Here is an 18,958-nt window from a genome sequence, read left to right as displayed (position 1 = left end):
CGCACAAAGGGGGGGGGGGGGGGGGGGTCTGAGATTCCCCCCAAGTACCACACACACACTGATGCTTTCATCTTTTTCTGTGACATTACACTGACTCATGTTAATTTCCTGGACTCTCCGAGATCACATCACTTAATTACACTTAATCCCAGCAGAAGTTTGAAGAACACAATGTGTCGTCGCTTTCGTGGCCTTTAATCTCTCCCGGGGATTTCGCAAACACTCCCACTCGCCCTCTCTTCCTCCGCTCGTGCACTCGCTCACATACAGTAGAAAAAAAAAAAGAAAAAAAAAATTAAAAACCAGATGTTCGGCTTTCACCTTTGACCCTCAACTGGGAAGTAGCACTCAAGTGTGATGGAGACATGAAATAAAATAAAAGGTTGATGCGTTTGAACCGTCGCTGTGACTCATTTGCATTATTAATATGTGTATCTATTTATTTATCTGACTGTGTTTATGGGTGCTTATGCTACAGCGTGAGAAAGTGCTGTCCAGAGGGAGGTGTTTGACCAACATGTAGCCCCCAAACAGGAAGTGGACACACACACACACACACACATATGATGACTTATGTCTTTGTGAGAACCCTCGTGGTGTTTCTGGTCCCTTCAGCTCTGGAATATTCACATATTGACCCAACAGATATCAACACTCTAAAAAACGTGGAAAAATAGGTTTGGTTATGAAGAATTAGGGCTCAAGATAAGGAATGAAATAAGCAAAAAGTTGCTTTTTTAAAAATATCTTGACTCACAATAAATAGTCCTCTTTTTTATTTATAAAAATTAAGTTATTCTCTGAAAAATCTTCTTCTTCAACGTATATATATATATAAAAATATCTAATCAACCAAAGAAATTGCGACCCCTGCAGTACCTCCTCCGAACCCCTAGGGGTCGCAGAACCCCCGTTAAGACCTATGTCCTAAAAATTTACTACTAAGGCCACGTTCTGCAGGCTAAAATGCTAACACCTTTAGCGGGTAGAATGGCTTCAAATATTAACCAGATGAGTCAGTGCAGATGAAAAGTTCTGGTGAGATATTTCACTGGATGAATTTGATTAATGTGAAACCAATAAAGGAAAAACATGACATTTCTCCCAAGATCTGTATCTAATTCTGTGGCAACTCATCCTGTTGCTGATGAGATTAGACTTTCCAAAAAGCGTCACTTTCTAAAACAGAGCATGTTGAATTAATTAATCCCACTTGATATTTTGCTCAGGAAAGAAAAAAAAAAGGATTTCCTCACACAAAACATTTAAAAAAATTTCTATTCTTGTCGTTGTTTATTTTTCAGAAATGATCCCAAAATGACAAAACTTCTCACTTACCAGATACGACAAGGTTTTTAGGAACGTCTCCAACAGTCGAGGGTTAATTTGGTGGCACCGTAGGAGGAATCACATTATCACATCTCATCGTTTTTCATTCAGTTCTTACTAAGATATTATAGTTTGGGTCAGACAGACCAACACATCACCAGCTAGAAAAACTGAAAAGATCTTCAAAAAACTGTTTCTGCACTTAAAAAAATTAAGTAAAGTTCAGAGAAACACTTTTTGAAAAGGTCTTTAGGAGAATGACGTCGGACTCAGTTTCTAAAATCAAAAAAAGTGATAAATAAAAAGTGAAGAAAATATGGAAAGATGTTGCATTTTGCAAAGGAAAGATACTTTCCACATTTTTTCTAAATACGTGTTATGTGATTAAATAAATTTCCAACAATTATCCAACGCTGTTTTGAAAAAGTCTTCTACCTCCATTGAATAAATTAGTAACATATGAAGGTGAAGATAATTTGGAAAGTCTCACAAATTTTTCTCACCATCCAAATTTTACAAAATACTTTCCAATAATTTCCCAGAATGTGACTTAATAAAATTCCAATAAACGTCCTGATTGTCTTAGTAGAAATGTTCTCAACTTGTTTCACTCAATCTTTAAAATCAACATGAAATACATGAAAGCAAAAAACTCTTTTTTTTTTGTTTTGTTTTTTCTTTTTGCAATGGAAAGACACAAAATTCTTAGATTTCCCATAAATGTGTACCATATTTTGCAGGAGAACTTTCTCAGTCTCTGAAACAATCTCCACTCTGTAGGTTTAAATCTCAACATTTGACAATGAACATTTTGAGGAAGCTGCATATCTTCTCAAACTTAACTGATGTGTCCGTGCACAGGTTTGGTTTTTAGTCTGTGCTGCCACCTTCTGGGGAGAAAAAAGAACAAGAACAAGAACAAAACAGTTGTGTGTTGTTTTGTTGAGGGTGATTAGAAAGACAGAAGAGTAGGCGTCAAATTTAGTTGATTCACAAATGGTGAATAGAAACTGTCAACTCACTTTTTTAAAGTGCATCAAAGCTACAACGGTTCCTTCATTTCTTTCTTTGATGCTCTGGAGGGAAATTTAAATTATTAAACACATGATTGTGCAGATTTTGGTGAAACGTTGCTGCAGAAAAGATTCAGGGTAAGAAACGTGCTGTTTAATTGTTTTCTTCTATGAAAAGATTTCAGCTCATGATCAGTTTCCAACTAGTTTTCTTTTTTGTTTGTTTGCTGGAGCTCATATTCACCACTAGAGAGCGTCCTTGTCTTAATTTAATGAAGCAGAAATAAAGAAGGAAGAGCACAAATGACCTAAGACTGAGGCATCAGCTGCTGGTATTTAAGAGCTGGAGATATTAAAGTTTATTTGAACTGGTTATAGTATGAATAAGTGTTATAATTTATGAAAAACAACATGAACTGTTTGTATTTGTAGAAAGAAAATCTTCCCAAAATAAAATGAAGTTTATTTATAGAGCGTAGAACATCTTCAGATACGATCAGAACATACATGAAAATATGAAATGAAATAAGCTCCGAACAAATGAGAGCAAATCAGAGACATTATTTTAATATTAGTTGTTCACAAATCAACAACACGATGGAGAAGAACAGGACAAAAAGAAAGAAAACTTAGAGGAGCAACTTTAACAAGACAAGTTTAACTTGTAACTTAATAACAAGTTATTATTTTTACTTAGATAGTGACTCTAAGACTGGACAGACGCAGGTTGAATTCAGAAACGAAAAAGGTCCAAAGCTAAATGTGGACTTAGCTGATTATTAATTACAAATACATAAAAAAATATAATTTTTTTTATAGACTTTCAGTCTTTAGAATCTTGTTTGCATATATTTGTTGATGAAAATCGAAAGAGCAAAACTAAAATAAAATGATTCTTCATTCTCCTCATATTTGTTGGGGGAAGTTGTTGAAGATGCACCAAAAACATTCAACTCCTCTACTCGGGCCAATCACACACAGGACGTGAATCAATAAACCGAAAAAATCTTTAGTTTCAGGACTAAAACTATGAACCCGTGTGAGTTCTCATGTGATCGGTTAAAGAATCTGAGCGACTGAAACTTTTCCCACACGTTTTGCAAACATACGGTTTCTCTCGCGTATGCGTTCTCATGTGGAGGGTCAGAGCGGAATTCCGAATGAAACTTTTCCCGCAGGATTCGCAGGAATACGGCCTCTGGCCCGTGTGCGTTTTCATGTGATAATCCAAATGGCTACTGTGGATGAAATGCTTCCCGCACGTTTGACAACGATACGGCTTCTCGCCCGTGTGGATTCTCGTGTGATCCGCTAAGTGACCGGACCGGCGGAAGCTTTTCCCGCAGGTTTCGCAGTAGTACGGCTTCTCCCCGGTGTGCGTCCTCATGTGGGAATTCAGAAAACTGCTCTGACTGAAACTCCTCCCGCATAGCTTGCAGGAGTAGGGCTTCTCGCCCGTGTGAGTCCTGATGTGGTCCGTTAAGGTGGTGCTTCGACTGAAACTCTTCCCGCACGTCGCGCAGGAATGCAGCTTCTCGCCGGTGTGAGTCCTCACGTGGTCCGTTAACGTGCTCCTGCGACCGAAGCTTTTGCCGCACGTTTTGCAGGAGTACGGTTTCTCGCCTGTGTGGATGCGCGTGTGTTTTATAAACGCAGAGGAGTCGGTGAATCGTTTTCCGCAGGTGTTGCAAAGGTACGGCTTCTCCCCCGTGTGGATCCTCTGATGTTTTGTCAGTTTGTACTGACTCTTGAACATTTTTCCACACGTGTCACATTTCAAAGAGGGTTTAACTGTGTAAGCTTTACACAGACTCTCTGACATGGACGCTGTTTCTTCATTGTTACTGTTGTTGTCTCCTTGACTCCGTGGCTTTGCATTTAGACTTGATCCCGACTGTTTGCTTTCTTCCTGACGATGGCTTTCAGCTACGGGAGAGTTGTGAGAAAAGCGCTTCTCATTGTTTGGTTTTGGTTCACTTTCCTCATAACTAGAAGTGTAATTGTTGTGCTCTCCCTCCGGACTGGTGCAGAGTTCCTCGGGTTCCTCTTTGATCTGTGGAGGCTCTGGTTCATTCAGGTCCAGACCGGTGTTCGTCTCCTGGTTACAAAGCTGCCGGTCAACGAGAACGTCCTCCTCCATACATTCGTCTTGTTGTGGGACGTCTGGGGAGACAAAGAAACAGCTCAAAAACATAATCTGAGAAAATCTATTCTTGTTTCAGAAGGTGCAGAAGCTGCAAAAGTGAGTGACTGCATCATTGCATCCTTTACAAACTGTGTTTGGACTCTTTTTTTCTGAGCTGCGAAGTAAACAGATATATTCGTGTGACTGTGAAACAAAGACTGAATTGTGGAACACAAAGTAATTTCCTTAGTTGTTATATTTTTGTTGATTTTTTTTCAATATATATTGAAACGATTTGTAAAAGAAAAATGTGTTGGATTTCATTGTTCTGGTTGTTAAGTTTTAAACATCCCTTGTGTGGATTTATAAGTTAGAGACACTTTTGATTTGAAAGAAACTTAAAAACCAAAACAAATAAATAGATTTAATAATTAATTAATAAGTCAATAACCGTGGTCAAACAAGATGGAAATTAAAAAGCAGAGAGTCGGAGCCTGGGAGTCACTGTTAAGTCGTGTTTCAAACTAAGAACTCCCATTACAGAGTATTTCCCCCTTTGAGATCTTCCAGGCTCCAATCTATTAATAGTCCAAGACTTTTACAAGCTTAATATTTTCAGTATTAGATTAAATAAAAACTGTGATAATGTATTCTGACTCGACAAAATGCTAAATCCATACAGGAAATTATCTTAGTGGTGAAACGTATTCAAGAAAACCTGCAAGTTCAGTTAGAGTCTTAACCTTCTTGCAGTGCATTTTTAATTTCTCCAAGATATTTGGGATTAGTTGGACATAACAAGTATAAAAAGTAGTTTTTGGAAAACAAAAGCCACCAATGTGTAACAAAATATAAACGGATTGCAAACAATAAAACGGCCTGAAACAAGTACTTGCTAATTAGTGATAAAATGTGTTAAATCTTTGTCATATCAAACTAGAGAAACTAGTAAACATAAATAAACAACGAGGTTTTGTACCTTGTTCACTTTCGACTCGTTTTCCGCTGCAGAAAGAATCCGCTGAAACACAAACTGTCACCTTCTCACACAGACTAGTGTATTTACCCTTTGCCACCACTAGATGGCAGACTAAAACATCCACTTATGAGGACAACGGGTCTAAGTGAAGCAGAATAAGCTGCAACAAACTTGAATCCTAATGTCCCCATATGAGGACGCAGGGTCTCAGGAGGTTAAAATCTGACCTTAGATATTTCTCATCCTTAGAGAACAATTCACTGGCTAAACAAAACAGGATAAAGGTTCTGTTCTTTTAGAACTGAAGAAGATATCGGGATGAAACGTCTTCTAGAAACTCTACAAGACCCAACGTTCAAAAGTTTTAAAAGAATTCACAGATGCAAACTTAGACTCGGAGCATAAACGTGAAGATTAAATTTCATAACACAAATCCTGTTAAATCAGTGGCGCAGGTTTAAAAAAAACAGTCCAGAAGGATCTGCTGTGACCTCCTCATGAAGTAATAACATCGACTAAATGTTTGTGGTAACAGCTGATCAGTGTCTGCAGCAGCTTGGACGAACCAACCGCTTCAGTTCTGAGACGCTGGTTGGTTTTCTCACATGAACCGATGCTTTTTTTTTTTTTTGCAGCATTTCATTTAGTTCCTCTTTAACCATTCTTCTGTAGAGTGGCTTCTGCGCCCGGGGGCCGTTGTCTTGCTGCATGACCTAGTTTCTACAGATATTCAGCTCACAGTCTGGTTTCGTTTCCAAACACGGCGCCTCTGACTGTAACCAAACTATTCTACTTGAGTCTCTACCACATACAGTCAGTCTATACACTAACCCTGCAGAAACACTGCAGAAAACTAGAGCTGAACACATTTGCAAGCAGTACAATCTATTCTTAATCTATCTATAATGTCTGCACGTATAAATATCTGTACTGACTCGGCTGCAGCTTTGATTAGGACGCTTCATGCTCCATATTCCCTTTGTCACTACATTAAGACCTTTCATCGTTTCACGTACCTGCCCTGTGCAACTTTATCTCTGGTTTCAGGACGGTGTCCAACAGCCTGCGCTGCCCATCGATCTCCACCTCGTACTGGATGACGGTTTCCTCCAAGGTTGTGAATATTTCCTCAGCAGCAGCGTTCAGTCGATTGTAGATAAAGTGTCTGAAATATTGACCTGCAACAACGGAAATATTTTATATGTATAATTATATACTACAACACAACCATTACAAGTATTTTCCATACATGCATAAAAATAATCAGCAGATTTTTCTGACAATCAAACAAATGCATATTTATTTATTCAGGAAAAAGACCAAATATTACATATATATAAAATCTGATTTCCAGGCGAAATAAGAGTCAAGCTCTTCAGACGTATTTCCAATCAATATGATGAGACTCTGGTTTTGTTCAGCTCCTCATTTAGTTTAAATAAATCAGGGATTTGTCTTCACAACACAACACATGTTTGTGGATGTGTATCACGGCCCTGATCTGATTCACTCCAAATTTAAGGCAACTAAAAGTCTCTCTCTCACGTTGACTAATATCAGCGCTGAAGAATGCATGGCACAGAGACAAGGACACAGCTCTCCAAAGAACATTTCAGCCTGTCTGCACTTGGCTAAACTTCATGTGGATTATGTGGCGAAATGTTTTGTGGACAAAGTGGAATAGTTTGGTTGAAATGAGTGGCGTCATGTTTGGTGATGGAAAAAAAAAAAAAAAAAAAAAGAATCACTGCATTCCAGCATCAGAACCTCATCCCGTCCGTTGGTGGTTATGTCCTTATTTGGCTCTTTGTTTTTTGTTTCTTTTTGGCTAAATGTTCCTCTGAGCGAGGGTCCCCCTTGTGCACCAGATATGGAAAAAAAGGTTTCACGCACTTTTGCAACTTGTACAAATTCTTATTTCTCTTGAATAAACATTTAGTTGTAACATTTCTGTTAATCAGGTTCTCTTAGTCTATATTTCCATATTTCTACAACCTCCTGGGAGATGTAGGAATCTGCCTTAAGACTGTTTGAAGACAGTGAACAATAACAAAATACCCCGAGGTCGATGCCGATCATAGCTGAGGAAAACGGTTTGGCCACTAAGTCAGCAAACTGTTCAAAATTGTTCAAAGTTTGCATGGTGAATACTACGACTAAGCTAACTACGAGCTAAGGCTGGTGCTAATAGCCCATTAATACTAGCAGGATGCCAATCATGCATAGCATTATGACCACCTTCCTAATATTGCGTAGGTCTCCCTTGTGCCACCAAAACAGTTGCGACTCATCAGAGAACGGACAATGGCAATGCAGTGCTGTTAGTGGGGGGGTCCTAGAGGGGTGGGGGCATCTGTGGATCATCCCACAGATACTATCTTGTGGATTTGGAGGCCAGGTCAATTACTTGTGCTGTTCTTCAAGAGTTTTTGAGTTGTTCCCTAAACCGTTTTTATGCTGCTATCAAGGAGCGTGCCTGCCAGTGGTCATAATGTTGTGGCAGAATTCTGCATTAAGTTGAAGCTACAGCGAAAAGCACAGACCCCTACGTAGACGCTAGCTCTGTGACTGCTGTGGCCCTCCACAGAAATGTAAGTAAGTATGCGTCGTGGTGATGCAGAGCTGTGAAGAGCTGAGATTGGGCCGCTTGGTAGCAGCGTATTTAGCGCTTTAGCATCCTCAGCTGCTTCTACATCTGTGCGCCATTAGCACATTGATTGTTTCAGATCAATAAAGAAGGAACACATTGCAGGAAAATTGACTGAGGACATGTGTACGGCTCTTCTTTGTCGAAATTTCAGCAAAAAAATTTCAGTCGCCATCGTTCAAAATGAAGCAAAATTGACCCGACTGCTAAAAAAAAGGCTGGCGTTTGGGTGGCGTTGCTACAGAATTAGCCAGACTGACGAGTGCACAAACATAAATGACTCACACCGACGTAACTTAAGGTCCTACAGTACTCTACAAGAGACTTAAGTAATGTTGTGGTATGTCGGTGCATGTATGAAATTCTGACTGGGGGCTTGGGGCCCCCTTAACATCTCATCCTAGGTTCGCCCCTGAAGCCACCACAGATGACCTTAAATTTATCCGTAAATAAAAAGCTCTGATTTGCATCCTTCCTGCTTTTTTATGCATTAAGACTAATTGTAGTTACCTGTTCTTAACTTTATCTTGGGTTTCCATTTGGTCTCCAACAATCTGCGCTGACGCTCGAGCTCCTCCTCGTACTGGACGATAGTTTCTTCCACAACTGTGAATATTTCCTCAGCGGCTGCGGTTAATCGATCATCAACAAACTGTCTCAAATATCGACCCGAAGACATTGTCTCTGCCGAAAAAAAAAAACAATAAAATATTTATCTGCGATAATAAAACGTCTCATGTGCGCTGCGCACGTGCGCAACGACGGCTCCGTTCCGTGTTTTTATTTCTCTTCCGCCAGATGTGAAGTTGTAGTTGACGCAGCGAGTTTCTAGATCTGTGCGCGACCCTCCCACGAAACACAGCGAAACCGTAGGAATGCGGAAGAGGTTTCATCAAGAAGGTTCCTTCATCATCTTCTTCTTCTTCACGATTTTTTGGCTGCTTTGACGCAACGCACCATCTTACTTCCCTCTGCAGGATAAAAATATTTACTCCGACCACATTTTTGCAGAAAATTTAAAACGTTTTTTTTTCTTTCTCAAAACATATTTTTAATATTTTTTTTAATTTTTAACAAATGGCAGTAATTAAACGTACATAAAAATAATTAATCAATTAAATAAATTAATTTGTCTTAGGACACTACTCCTATTTAAATTGTAAATAATAATGAAAATAATAAAAATACATTGTCCACATAATTTTTTTGTAAAGCATCTTGAGACAGTTTGTATTGTTATTGTTAAATCTTAATATTCAACCACCATATATAATAAATACAAAAAAAATCAGAACAAATGCATCAATTGTCAACAAATAATAAATAAAAAAAAAGACAAAATTGCACCTTCCATATTGATTTTTAGATCGATTTCACAACGAATCTAAAAATATTAAACAGCTAATGAAAATAAAGTGCTTCTCCCATTTTAAACAACTGGCAAACATCCCGAAAAATATGAATTTCCCTTTAAACATGCAAGTAATCCTTTGTACTGGAAGACCTAGCGCAGTAACAGGATCACTATTAATGTCGCCAAAGAATCTTCATTTATTACTTACATCATTCAGTATGCAAGTAATTAAAAAAAAATACCTTAACGATTAATCTTGTCCTTTTTATTAATATTTAAAAACAGACATTCGTGCTACTTGTCTGCGTGAGTTCTCATGTTAATACCCAAACTTCGGCTGTAACTGAAACGTTCACCACATATTTTACAAGAAAACGGCTTGAGACTCGTATGCGTGTTCATGTGAACTTTCAGACTGTGGTCATTGGTGAAACTTCTGTATGAACCCTCATGTGGACGGTCAAACTCTTATGGTCAGCAGACAATCTCCCACATGTTGTGCAGGAGTATAGTTTCACAGTGGAGTGAGTTTTAATGTGGCGATTTAAGTGATAACGACGAGTGAAACATTTCTCACATACACTGCAGGAAAACGTCTTTGTTACGGACTGTGACGTGTCACGGTTTACAGACTCTTCAGCTACGTTAATATTATATAATCCGGCATCTTTCAAATATTCTGCAGTAGCTCTCTGTGCATCTTTTAGGTACATTTACTTTATCTGGCATCCTGATCGCGTTCTTAGATATTATGTCTGCGCCGTCATAGTTGGTGTAATTTCAGTGGATTCATTCTGCAGCCTTAACAAACATGGACAAAGGTACAGAACCCTCATGAAAATTTTACTGATGTTGTTTTTTATGCTTAATAACTTTTCTAGTTTAATATAATGTGCAAACGTAACAAATTCTGTCAATAGTCACGAGCTATAACTTAATTATAAAACACTTGTTTGAGGACATTGGGAATTCATTATTTGCAATTTTGTCTTTGCAAAGCCATGTTCAGTTTTATATTTTGTGAGTTTATTATAATATATGATGAACTAAATGACATTTTTTATTTTTTTCCAAAAACTATTTCCAGTTCAAAGATGATGCTTAGTTTTTATAGTTCTTAGGTCCTACTGATCCCAAACCAAATACCAAATGTTCCAATGTTCAAAAAAGGAGCAAGAAGAAGTGAAATATAAAATTACATATAAAAAACACAAAATACTATGAAACAGCTTCTATACAAGTGAAGCAGTAATAAAGACATAAACAATTCAGTCACAAATCAGAATGACACGGAATAGATACACATCTTTTTTTTTTTAATGAACTGTTTTTCCAAGATGTTGATGAACGCACAAACCAAAACGGAGCCTCTTCTGCAAATAATAAATTGAACAATCATGTAAAACATGGAAATAATCCAGTTACAGTGTTGCAACCAGTGGCACAAATTAGCTTGTTCTGTGCAAACAGCGTTCAAACGGATGAAAACTTCACAGATTTTGCATTGAGAACATTAGATAATATGACATTCACAAACTGACTGAGCAGCCAAGTGTGTAAAGCTGGACACTTGTGTTGGGATTTCACAAAGTGGGAAGTTAATGAAAGGTCTAAAACAGTCTGAGACTCACCTCCCACCAGTATGATACGCAAAAAACTCACACATTCATCGTCTGAAAGAGAACTTAAACCAAAAAGTGATATTACACCAGCTCACATGCACAAATTCTCACATAGTTCTTCAAGTTTTACCTTCCAGACATTTAGTTATTTTCAGTCATTCCAGGTCCAAGACTTCCTCCTCGAGTGGGTTCTCAATCAAATTCTGACTGTAACTGGACGTTTTCCGCCTCTTTGCAAGGATATGGCTTCCGACCCACATGAGTTCTCATGTGTAGAGTCAAACTACGGCTTTGACTGAAATATTTTCCACATATCTCGCACGGATACGGCTTCTCCCCCGCGTGGATGCTCATGTGGACGTTCAAACTCTTCTTGTAGCTGAATATCTTCCCGCATATTTCGCAAGGATACGGCTTCTTGTCTGTGTGAGTTTTCACGTGAATGGTCAAACTTTGGCCGTAGCTGAAACATTCGCCACATATTTTGCAGGAAAACGGCTTGTGACCCGTGTGCTTTCTCATGTGGCTTTTCAAACTGCTGCCGTGGCCGAAATGCTTCCCGCATATTTCGCACGAATACGGCTTCTGACCTGTGTGAGTTCTCAAATGGACCTTCAACGTACTTCTGAGGCTGAAGCTTTTCCCGCAAGTTGTGCAACTGTATGGCCTCTCGCCTGTGTGCGTCCTCATGTGGACGGTCAAATTGTTATGGTAACCGAACACTCTCCCGCACGTTGTGCAAGAATATCGCTTCTTAATGGAATGAGTTTTAATGTGGCGATTTAAATAATAATGACTAGTGAAGCATTTCCCACATACGCTGCAAGAAAACGTCTCTGCTACAGACTCCATAGCTACGTTAATATTACACTGACTCTCTGACATGTTGTCGTCATTGTTTACAGTTGATCCTGGGTCTACATGTGGGCTTCCTTCCTGTTCTTTAAGAGGTTTGTTAGAGAACAGCTGGTCTTGCTCTGATTCTCTATGTTCAGTTTCACCAATAGTAGTAGTCACCGTGATGGAATCAGTCTCCTGTTTCAGTGAAAGCTGGTCTCCATCCTGACTGGTCAGGAGTTCTTCTGGTTCCTCTTTAATCTGTCGTGGCTCTAGTTCCTCCTGGACCGGACTGAAGTTACTCTCCTGGTTGTGTGGAAGCTCTGATGAGACAAAGAAATGCAACAAAAAAGGTTTGAAAAGGTTGAACAGTGAAAGCATGTGTGCAAATGTGTAGATGTAGAAGTGTTTTTTTCAGAAAACAACAACCGCTTTGTCTTCTTCCTGCAGAGTTCTGACAGTTTTGAGCTACAAGACAAAAATATTAACAACGACAGGAGTCTCTGTTTAATAAATTTCCTCGATGATGAGCCGATGCAGCCTCTACAAGATACTACTCCCCATCTGTGACTGGGAAGAATCAAACTATGTTGTGTTTGGATCAGGGACATTAAACGTTATAAACACGAAATATGAAAATGTTTTTATTCCTGATTCACAGATGTGCAATCGTTAATAGTTAGAATTAAACTTCAAACTAAAACGGGTAAATCTCATTTACGGTTGGCGTCCACTTTTTATACAGTCTATGCTTCCATTGCCACCAAAGCGCACTCGGGTGCCCCCTAGTGGTCCGGCGCACAAATCAGTTGCCTCAGATTGTATCAAAAATAATAGTGGTTTGCGTCACTTAAATAACGTCTGATTAGACTCCTTCATGCCAGATATTCTCCATGTTCTCTCCTGGTTGTATTTAAGCATTTCATAGTTTTCACACACCTATTCTTTGCAACTTTATTTCTGGTTTCAGGATGGTCTCCAACAGTTTGCGCTGACGACAGATCTCCTCCTCGTACCGGACGATAGTTTCTTCGACGGCTGTGAATATTTGTTCGGCAGCGGCGATTAATCGATCGTTGATAAACTTTCTCAAATGCTTAACTGAGGACATTGTCTCTATGTATTATAAGTGAAAACCACCTTCTACAGACTCCAGACGCCACTCAGCTCTTTGAATTCACTACTTCCGCCTCTTGTTTTTGTTTTGATTTTCGGTTGGATAAGCAGGTCTCAGGTCAACTACCGCCACCTAGAGGTCGAGAGGAGAAGATGTCTAAAAAATATATATAGCGATCTTGTCCCGTTTCCGTTACGGTTTCTTCTATTTACACAAGCAACTCATACCAAAGCAAACTGTCTGACCTATTTTAGTGAAGTCTTTAATACTAAATTGCAAAAAAAAAAGATTTTTAAAGTTTGTTTTTCAATGAAAACACAGCCAGATTAGTTCTTGTTAGGTTCATTGAGTGTGAATGAAAAATGAACTGAATGTATTTATGCACCTGCATAAACAAAACGTATTCTATGATTTGTAAATGGTGACACGTATGGATCCTCATCTGGACACTCACCTGGACTTTTTTGGCTAAAGCTTTTGCCGCATATTCTACAAGGGTACGGTTTCTCCCCCGTGTGAGCTCTCATGTGAACGGTTAAGTGACCACTTTGACCGAAGCTTCTACCACCTGTTTGCATGGATACGGCCTCACACCGTGTGAATTCTCATGTGGTTCGTTAAATAACCGCTTGGGGTGAAATCTTTCCCGCTTTGCAAGTGTACGACCTCGGTCCTGTTTTTTTTCTGGCGTTTATTCCTCCTCCGATTTTTAACACAGGACTCTTTACTTATGTCTCTGTTATGATTCTTCTTTGGCTCAAGTTTTGTGAATCTAGTTGACCCTGAGTCGCCCTGATCTTGGCTCTCAGCTACGAGAAAGTTCGCAGAGAGGAGCCGTTGTGTTCTGATTCACTATAGTCAGTCTCCTCCTTTAGTACAAGACGCTCCTTCCTGACTGGTCCACACTTCCTCATGTTCCTCTTTAATCTGCAGAGTCTCGGCTTCCTCCTGGTCTTGATCTGAGAGGTCTGAAGACAAAAAAGATGACAGAAAAAACACACTTCTGAGTAAATATATATTCTAGTTTCAACTACGAGGAAGGATTAAACATGCTTGATAATACATACACCATCAACTTCAGTATGAACGTGGATGGAGGAATATTGCACATTTGTTGCAGACCTGGTTGTAGACTCTGCGTTAGTTTTGGAGTAACTCTGTTTGATCCAGAGTCTGCATACTTACTGTTTCCCCAGTCTTGGCTCTCAGCAGCAGCAGAGATGTGAGAAGGGAGATGGTCGTTGTCCTCGTAAGACAGAGGCACCGTGAAGTATTATCGGCCTCCAGCTTCTCTACAGGCTGACTGCTGCAGACATCCTCATGTTCCTCTTTAATCTGTGAGGATTCTGGTTCGTCTTGGTCCAGACTGGAAGTGTTTTCCTGGTTAGAGAGCTGCTGGTCAGTGAGAGCCTCCTCCTCATCCTCTTCATCCTCATCATCCTCTTCATCCTCCTCATGCTCCTCATGCTTCTTACGGTCATGTCGCTGTGGGACGTCTGCAGAGGAAAGCAAAGGAAAATCAATTAAATTATTGATCAATATTACCAACAGAAAGCGTTTAAGCAGCAGGATCTGATGAAAATATGAAGTAATTAGAATATATCTCGCTCAATTTAAGAATCAGTTTAAAATTTATACATTAGAGAAATGTAGAAATTAGGATTATAACGTTAGAACATTTCATATTCCCAGTTACTCATTTTGCATCATAATCTTTATTATATTTCCAGAAAAATTAAATGTTTGTTGTGGAGAAATGACTGAACATTAGTAACACATTGACTGTGCTAAATAAAATTAACTTGTTATTTATTTATTTTTATTGAGTTTTATTCGTTATTATTATTATGTCAATTACAAAAACTCCAAATCAATTTTCATTCTTGCATTTATTCTTTTCTATGACACTACATTGAATATAAATGTAGTATATAAAGTTATAGATTAATATTCCCAACAAAAACGTTCCTGAAAATTAGAAAGAAGCCAAATATCAACATGCGATATGAGCAGCAGGATTTAATGAGGGTAAAAGAAGGATTTGATGATGCTACGTTAAATATGGATAAAGTTATTGATCGATAACCTGAATTAAAGATTCCTGGAAATAAATATCCACATGACAAATTATATAATTTTTGAAAAAAGCAACACTTCCAAACCCGATAATATAGTACATGCAGCAGAAGTGTATATACCAGTAAAATACAATTAACATTAGTTGAGTTATTTAATATTTCTCTTGCAGATTTCTTTCGGTGTTGCACTTTGTAGTCGGTCCCTGCGCACATAAAACACACATAAAACAGTATTTAATTATTCCAACTAAGGAGATGGCTCGTTTTTATTAAAACTTTGACTCTAGCTCGATCATAAGCGGAGCATTAATTACCGGGTTAGTTTATTAGGACTTATTACTAATTTGACACACCGGGGCTGTACTGCAGTCACGTCACCTGCGCTTTGGCGAGGCGCGGTCCCGCTGTCTACACTTGAAAATCGAGTGCTCGTCTACATCGTGTCGTACGGTAAAGCGTATGAGCGGTTTTATGGTGCATTCAAGTGCATCCCGTAAACTCAGGAGTCTATATTTTTCTTCTTATTTTCATTTCTTGAAATACATACATCTGTCATTACTTTGTTGTTGTTTTACTACATTATTTTTAATGATTAAAACTAAATGATAGAACAAAATTATTGAAGCACATTCAGAATCCAACTCATTTCTGCATAGTCAGATTTAAAAACTTAATTAAGAAAAGAATGAAATTGTTTTCCGCATACTCTACAGCTTCCACTGTGGTGATGTTCAACTTATTTCACTGCATCATTTTCTGATAATATGATGTTGAAATCATACCCAATGGATGACGTATATGGGCAGATTGAAAAGATAATTAAAAAAACAAAACAAATAGTTCTCTGCAAACTCCACCAGATTCTTGTTTCACATGTCCCCAGCTACCACTGTAGTGATTTTCAACTTATTTCACTGCATCATTTTCTGATAATATGATGGTGAAATCATCTGTGACCTCCCTTCATCTCTATCTATCATTCTTCTTTCCTTTTGCAGAATGTGGTTTCATTTCACTGTTTTTGTTTTTTCTTGCTTGATGTCCTTGTATGTGCATCCAGCCCTCCCTGCACCAGCCCAAATCAACTCATAATCTCTACCTTGTTTACACCTCTCATCAGTCCACTACTGCCAAACAGAAGAACCCAGGGTAGTGTTTAGCTCAGTGGGTAGAGCGAGATGATGGAAATAAAGAGGAATCAAAGGTGGTACGAATTGTTCAAAAAGAGGAAGATGCACCACAGAAGGGGGCCTAAATACACAGGAGACATATGCACAGCCAGAGGAAGATGTAAGGAATTACATTTAGAAGAAATATGGTACACAATTATTACAATGTATACCACCAGTAGCTGGTTTTACAAAACCATCGCAAATGGTTAATCTCAAGCCATTACTCAATAAAATGTGGCAACTACCTTACAAACAAAATATAGTTTCCTAACTTACTAGTTTTTGTCTTGCAGGTCCAAAAAGAAGACAGTGACAGTTGGAGTGACAATGAAGATGATGACACTTATGACAAAGAAGAGCAGCACCACCTCCACCTTGGACAAAACTACGGAAAACTCAAAAGAAGGACCACTTCTGTCCTGTGTAGTGAATCCTGTGAAGTATTTTATATTGTATAAGTTGTAGATTTGCATTTCTAGACATGGAGTAAATGTTTCTGCAGATGTGGTTCCAGAACTCAGCATCTGGAGCAAATGCCAGATCTTTTTCCCACTTTGATGTAGGTATGGATAGAGTTGTGTCAGATTGTAAAAAGATTTGATATATGCTTGAAAGGACTTTCTTTTTTGTATGGATGTAAATCAGGTTCAAAATTGGTGGGGGTAAATCTAAGTTAATGGTTCTGATATTGTATTTTGCTTGAATTGATGACTTGAGTTGAAGGTATTCCGCAAACTGGTTGCTCCTGATGCTGTACTCCTGGACCAAGTGAGTAAACGGGACCAGTGTGTTGTTATGTATTATGTGTTTTAAGTGTGTTATGCCTTTTTGTGACCATGTAGGAAGGTGGAGTGTTTTTTTTATTACTGAGAAAGTCGGGAGTGTTCCAGAGTGTTGTGAATTTGGAAGGTGCCAATGATGAGTTTGTGATTTTGTGGAATTTCCACCAGGCTGTCAGAGCTGCTGAAATTGATAACATTCTAAAACATTGATGCTGTGTGATCGTCTGACTGAGGAATGGGAGATCTGAGATAGTGATGTTTTTGCAAGTTGCCTGTTCTATGTCTAACCAAGTGCTGCCAGACTGATGAAGGTTGATCCATTTTAGGATCTATTGTAGTTGGTTTGTAGTTGCCAGGTAGCAATTATAAAGGTTTGGTGCTGAAAGTCCGTGTGTCTTTGGTTTCTGTAAAGTTGTGAGTTTGATTCTTGGTGTTTTATTTTTCCAGTAGAATTTTGTTATAATCGAATCTAGTGATTTAAACCATGATGTGCTGGGTTGAGACAGAATTATTGTGAATAGATAAGTTATTTTGAAAAGTATTGTCATTTTCATCAGTGCTATGCCTAATAATGAAAGTGGTAAGTTCATCCAGCGGAGGAGACTGTCTGATACTGATTTCAGTAATGGTGTGTAATTTAGACTAAGCAACTCTGACAGCCTGGGGGAAATGTTAATACCCAGATATGTGATGTGATTCGTGCATATAGGAATGGGAAGTGTCTGGGTTGCCATACCCCCGCTGTTGCTATATAGTGGGAGGACTGAGGATTTTTGCCAGTTAATGGAGTATTCAGAGATGTTAGAAAATGATTCGATGGTTTTAATTGTCTCTTGAAGGGATGTGTTTGGTGTTTTGTAAGAAAAGTAAGATATCATCTGCATAAAGGCTGATTTTGTAGTGCATGTTCTGTGACTGAATTCCCTTGATGTTGAAATTTTGGCGTATGGCTGTGGCTAGGGGTTCAATGAATATTGTAAACAGGAAGGGAGAGAGTGGGCATCTTTGCTTAGTCCCCCTGTGAAGTGTGAAAGGTTGTGTAGTTAGTCCATTGGTGATAACGTCTCCTCTTCCTGTTGCTACGTATGTGACCTGTGACCACACAACGGCCTCTGTTCTTTAATTTCTTAGTTCCTTTCAGACGGATCATGCCAAACAATATGGACCAAAAAACATCAGTCCACTCATGGTTATATGTGATGGCTCCATGGTCCTCATGCAGGCCTTAACAATGGCTTTCTGCAAAACAAACCCGAATGCCTTGCTCTACAGTTATTATAACATACTGACAGGGAAAGACACTGCTCAAGACTTGCCATCCTATCCTTCACCGCTGTCTCAGTCACGTGATGAAACATGCAAAAACTTTGTGCAAAAAGCAGTAAGTGAAACCCTTTTTTTTAGAAGGCAAATATCTATACTAGTAGTGTCAAGGTGCTTATTAAGACAACGCAATAATTTGTATTTCTCTCGTAGTGCGCCCAAGAACTACAAGCTGGCCATGCATGTGTTTGGACTGTTGACATCAGCAAGTTCCATCGGTGAGTTAGATGAAATGCTCCTCAGCTGCACTGTCATCTTCTCCAGCCCATGCAGCTCAGAAAATGTTGAGAAGCACTTGAAAAACATTCAAACAATGCTGACAACCAATATAATGTCTTTTGTTTATTGAGTCTTAACATTTTTTTTTTTCATTTTCTTCTTTTAGGACGCCTTTGGTCCAACACCTTTTCAGCAACACTTCACGAATGTCATAAACAGCGCACCCCTAGACAAAGAAGGGGACCCTAATGCCTATTACTCTGAGACATTCATCTCATCGTTGGCAGCTTACTTCTTGCCTCAGGCAGCTCTTCGGATGAGTATGATGCTGGGTCAGTTACACTTTTAAATGTTTTCAGTT

General features: G+C 38.8%; 2 protein-coding genes across 3 annotated transcripts; both read right to left on the bottom strand.

Moving 5' to 3' along the window:
- Window positions 1-3,159: 3,159 nt before the first annotated feature.
- LOC124999690 (zinc finger protein 391-like) lies at window positions 3,160-8,960 on the bottom strand. Its single transcript, XM_047574672.1, has 3 exons — window positions 8,604-8,960; window positions 6,463-6,624; window positions 3,160-4,505 (listed from the first exon to the last, which is right to left on the bottom strand). Exons 1-3 carry the CDS (start codon window positions 8,770-8,772, stop codon window positions 3,370-3,372), a joined length of 1,467 nt encoding a protein of 488 aa, XP_047430628.1. The 5' UTR covers window positions 8,773-8,960; the 3' UTR covers window positions 3,160-3,369.
- A 1,782-nt stretch (window positions 8,961-10,742) lies between these two features.
- On the bottom strand, window positions 10,743-14,442 carry LOC124999693 (gastrula zinc finger protein XlCGF17.1-like). Of its 2 annotated transcripts, XM_047574676.1 has the most exons (3): window positions 14,209-14,442; window positions 13,478-13,991; window positions 10,743-12,229 (listed from the first exon to the last, which is right to left on the bottom strand). In XM_047574676.1, exons 2-3 carry the CDS (start codon window positions 13,599-13,601, stop codon window positions 11,262-11,264), a joined length of 1,092 nt encoding a protein of 363 aa, XP_047430632.1. In that variant the 5' UTR covers window positions 13,602-13,991; window positions 14,209-14,442; the 3' UTR covers window positions 10,743-11,261. The 2 variants fall into 2 exon arrangements, with proteins under 2 accessions (XP_047430632.1, XP_047430631.1); XM_047574675.1 differs by lacking the exons at window positions 13,478-13,991; window positions 14,209-14,442 and adding an exon at window positions 12,846-13,271.
- Between the last annotated feature and the right edge of the window lie 4,516 nt (window positions 14,443-18,958).

This window comes from Mugil cephalus, chromosome 22 (assembly GCF_022458985.1).
Source record: "Mugil cephalus isolate CIBA_MC_2020 chromosome 22, CIBA_Mcephalus_1.1, whole genome shotgun sequence".
NCBI lineage: Eukaryota > Metazoa > Chordata > Actinopteri > Mugiliformes > Mugilidae > Mugil > Mugil cephalus.
Note: the sequence above shows the minus strand (reverse complement) of the source record. Positions and strands in the feature narration are given on the sequence as shown.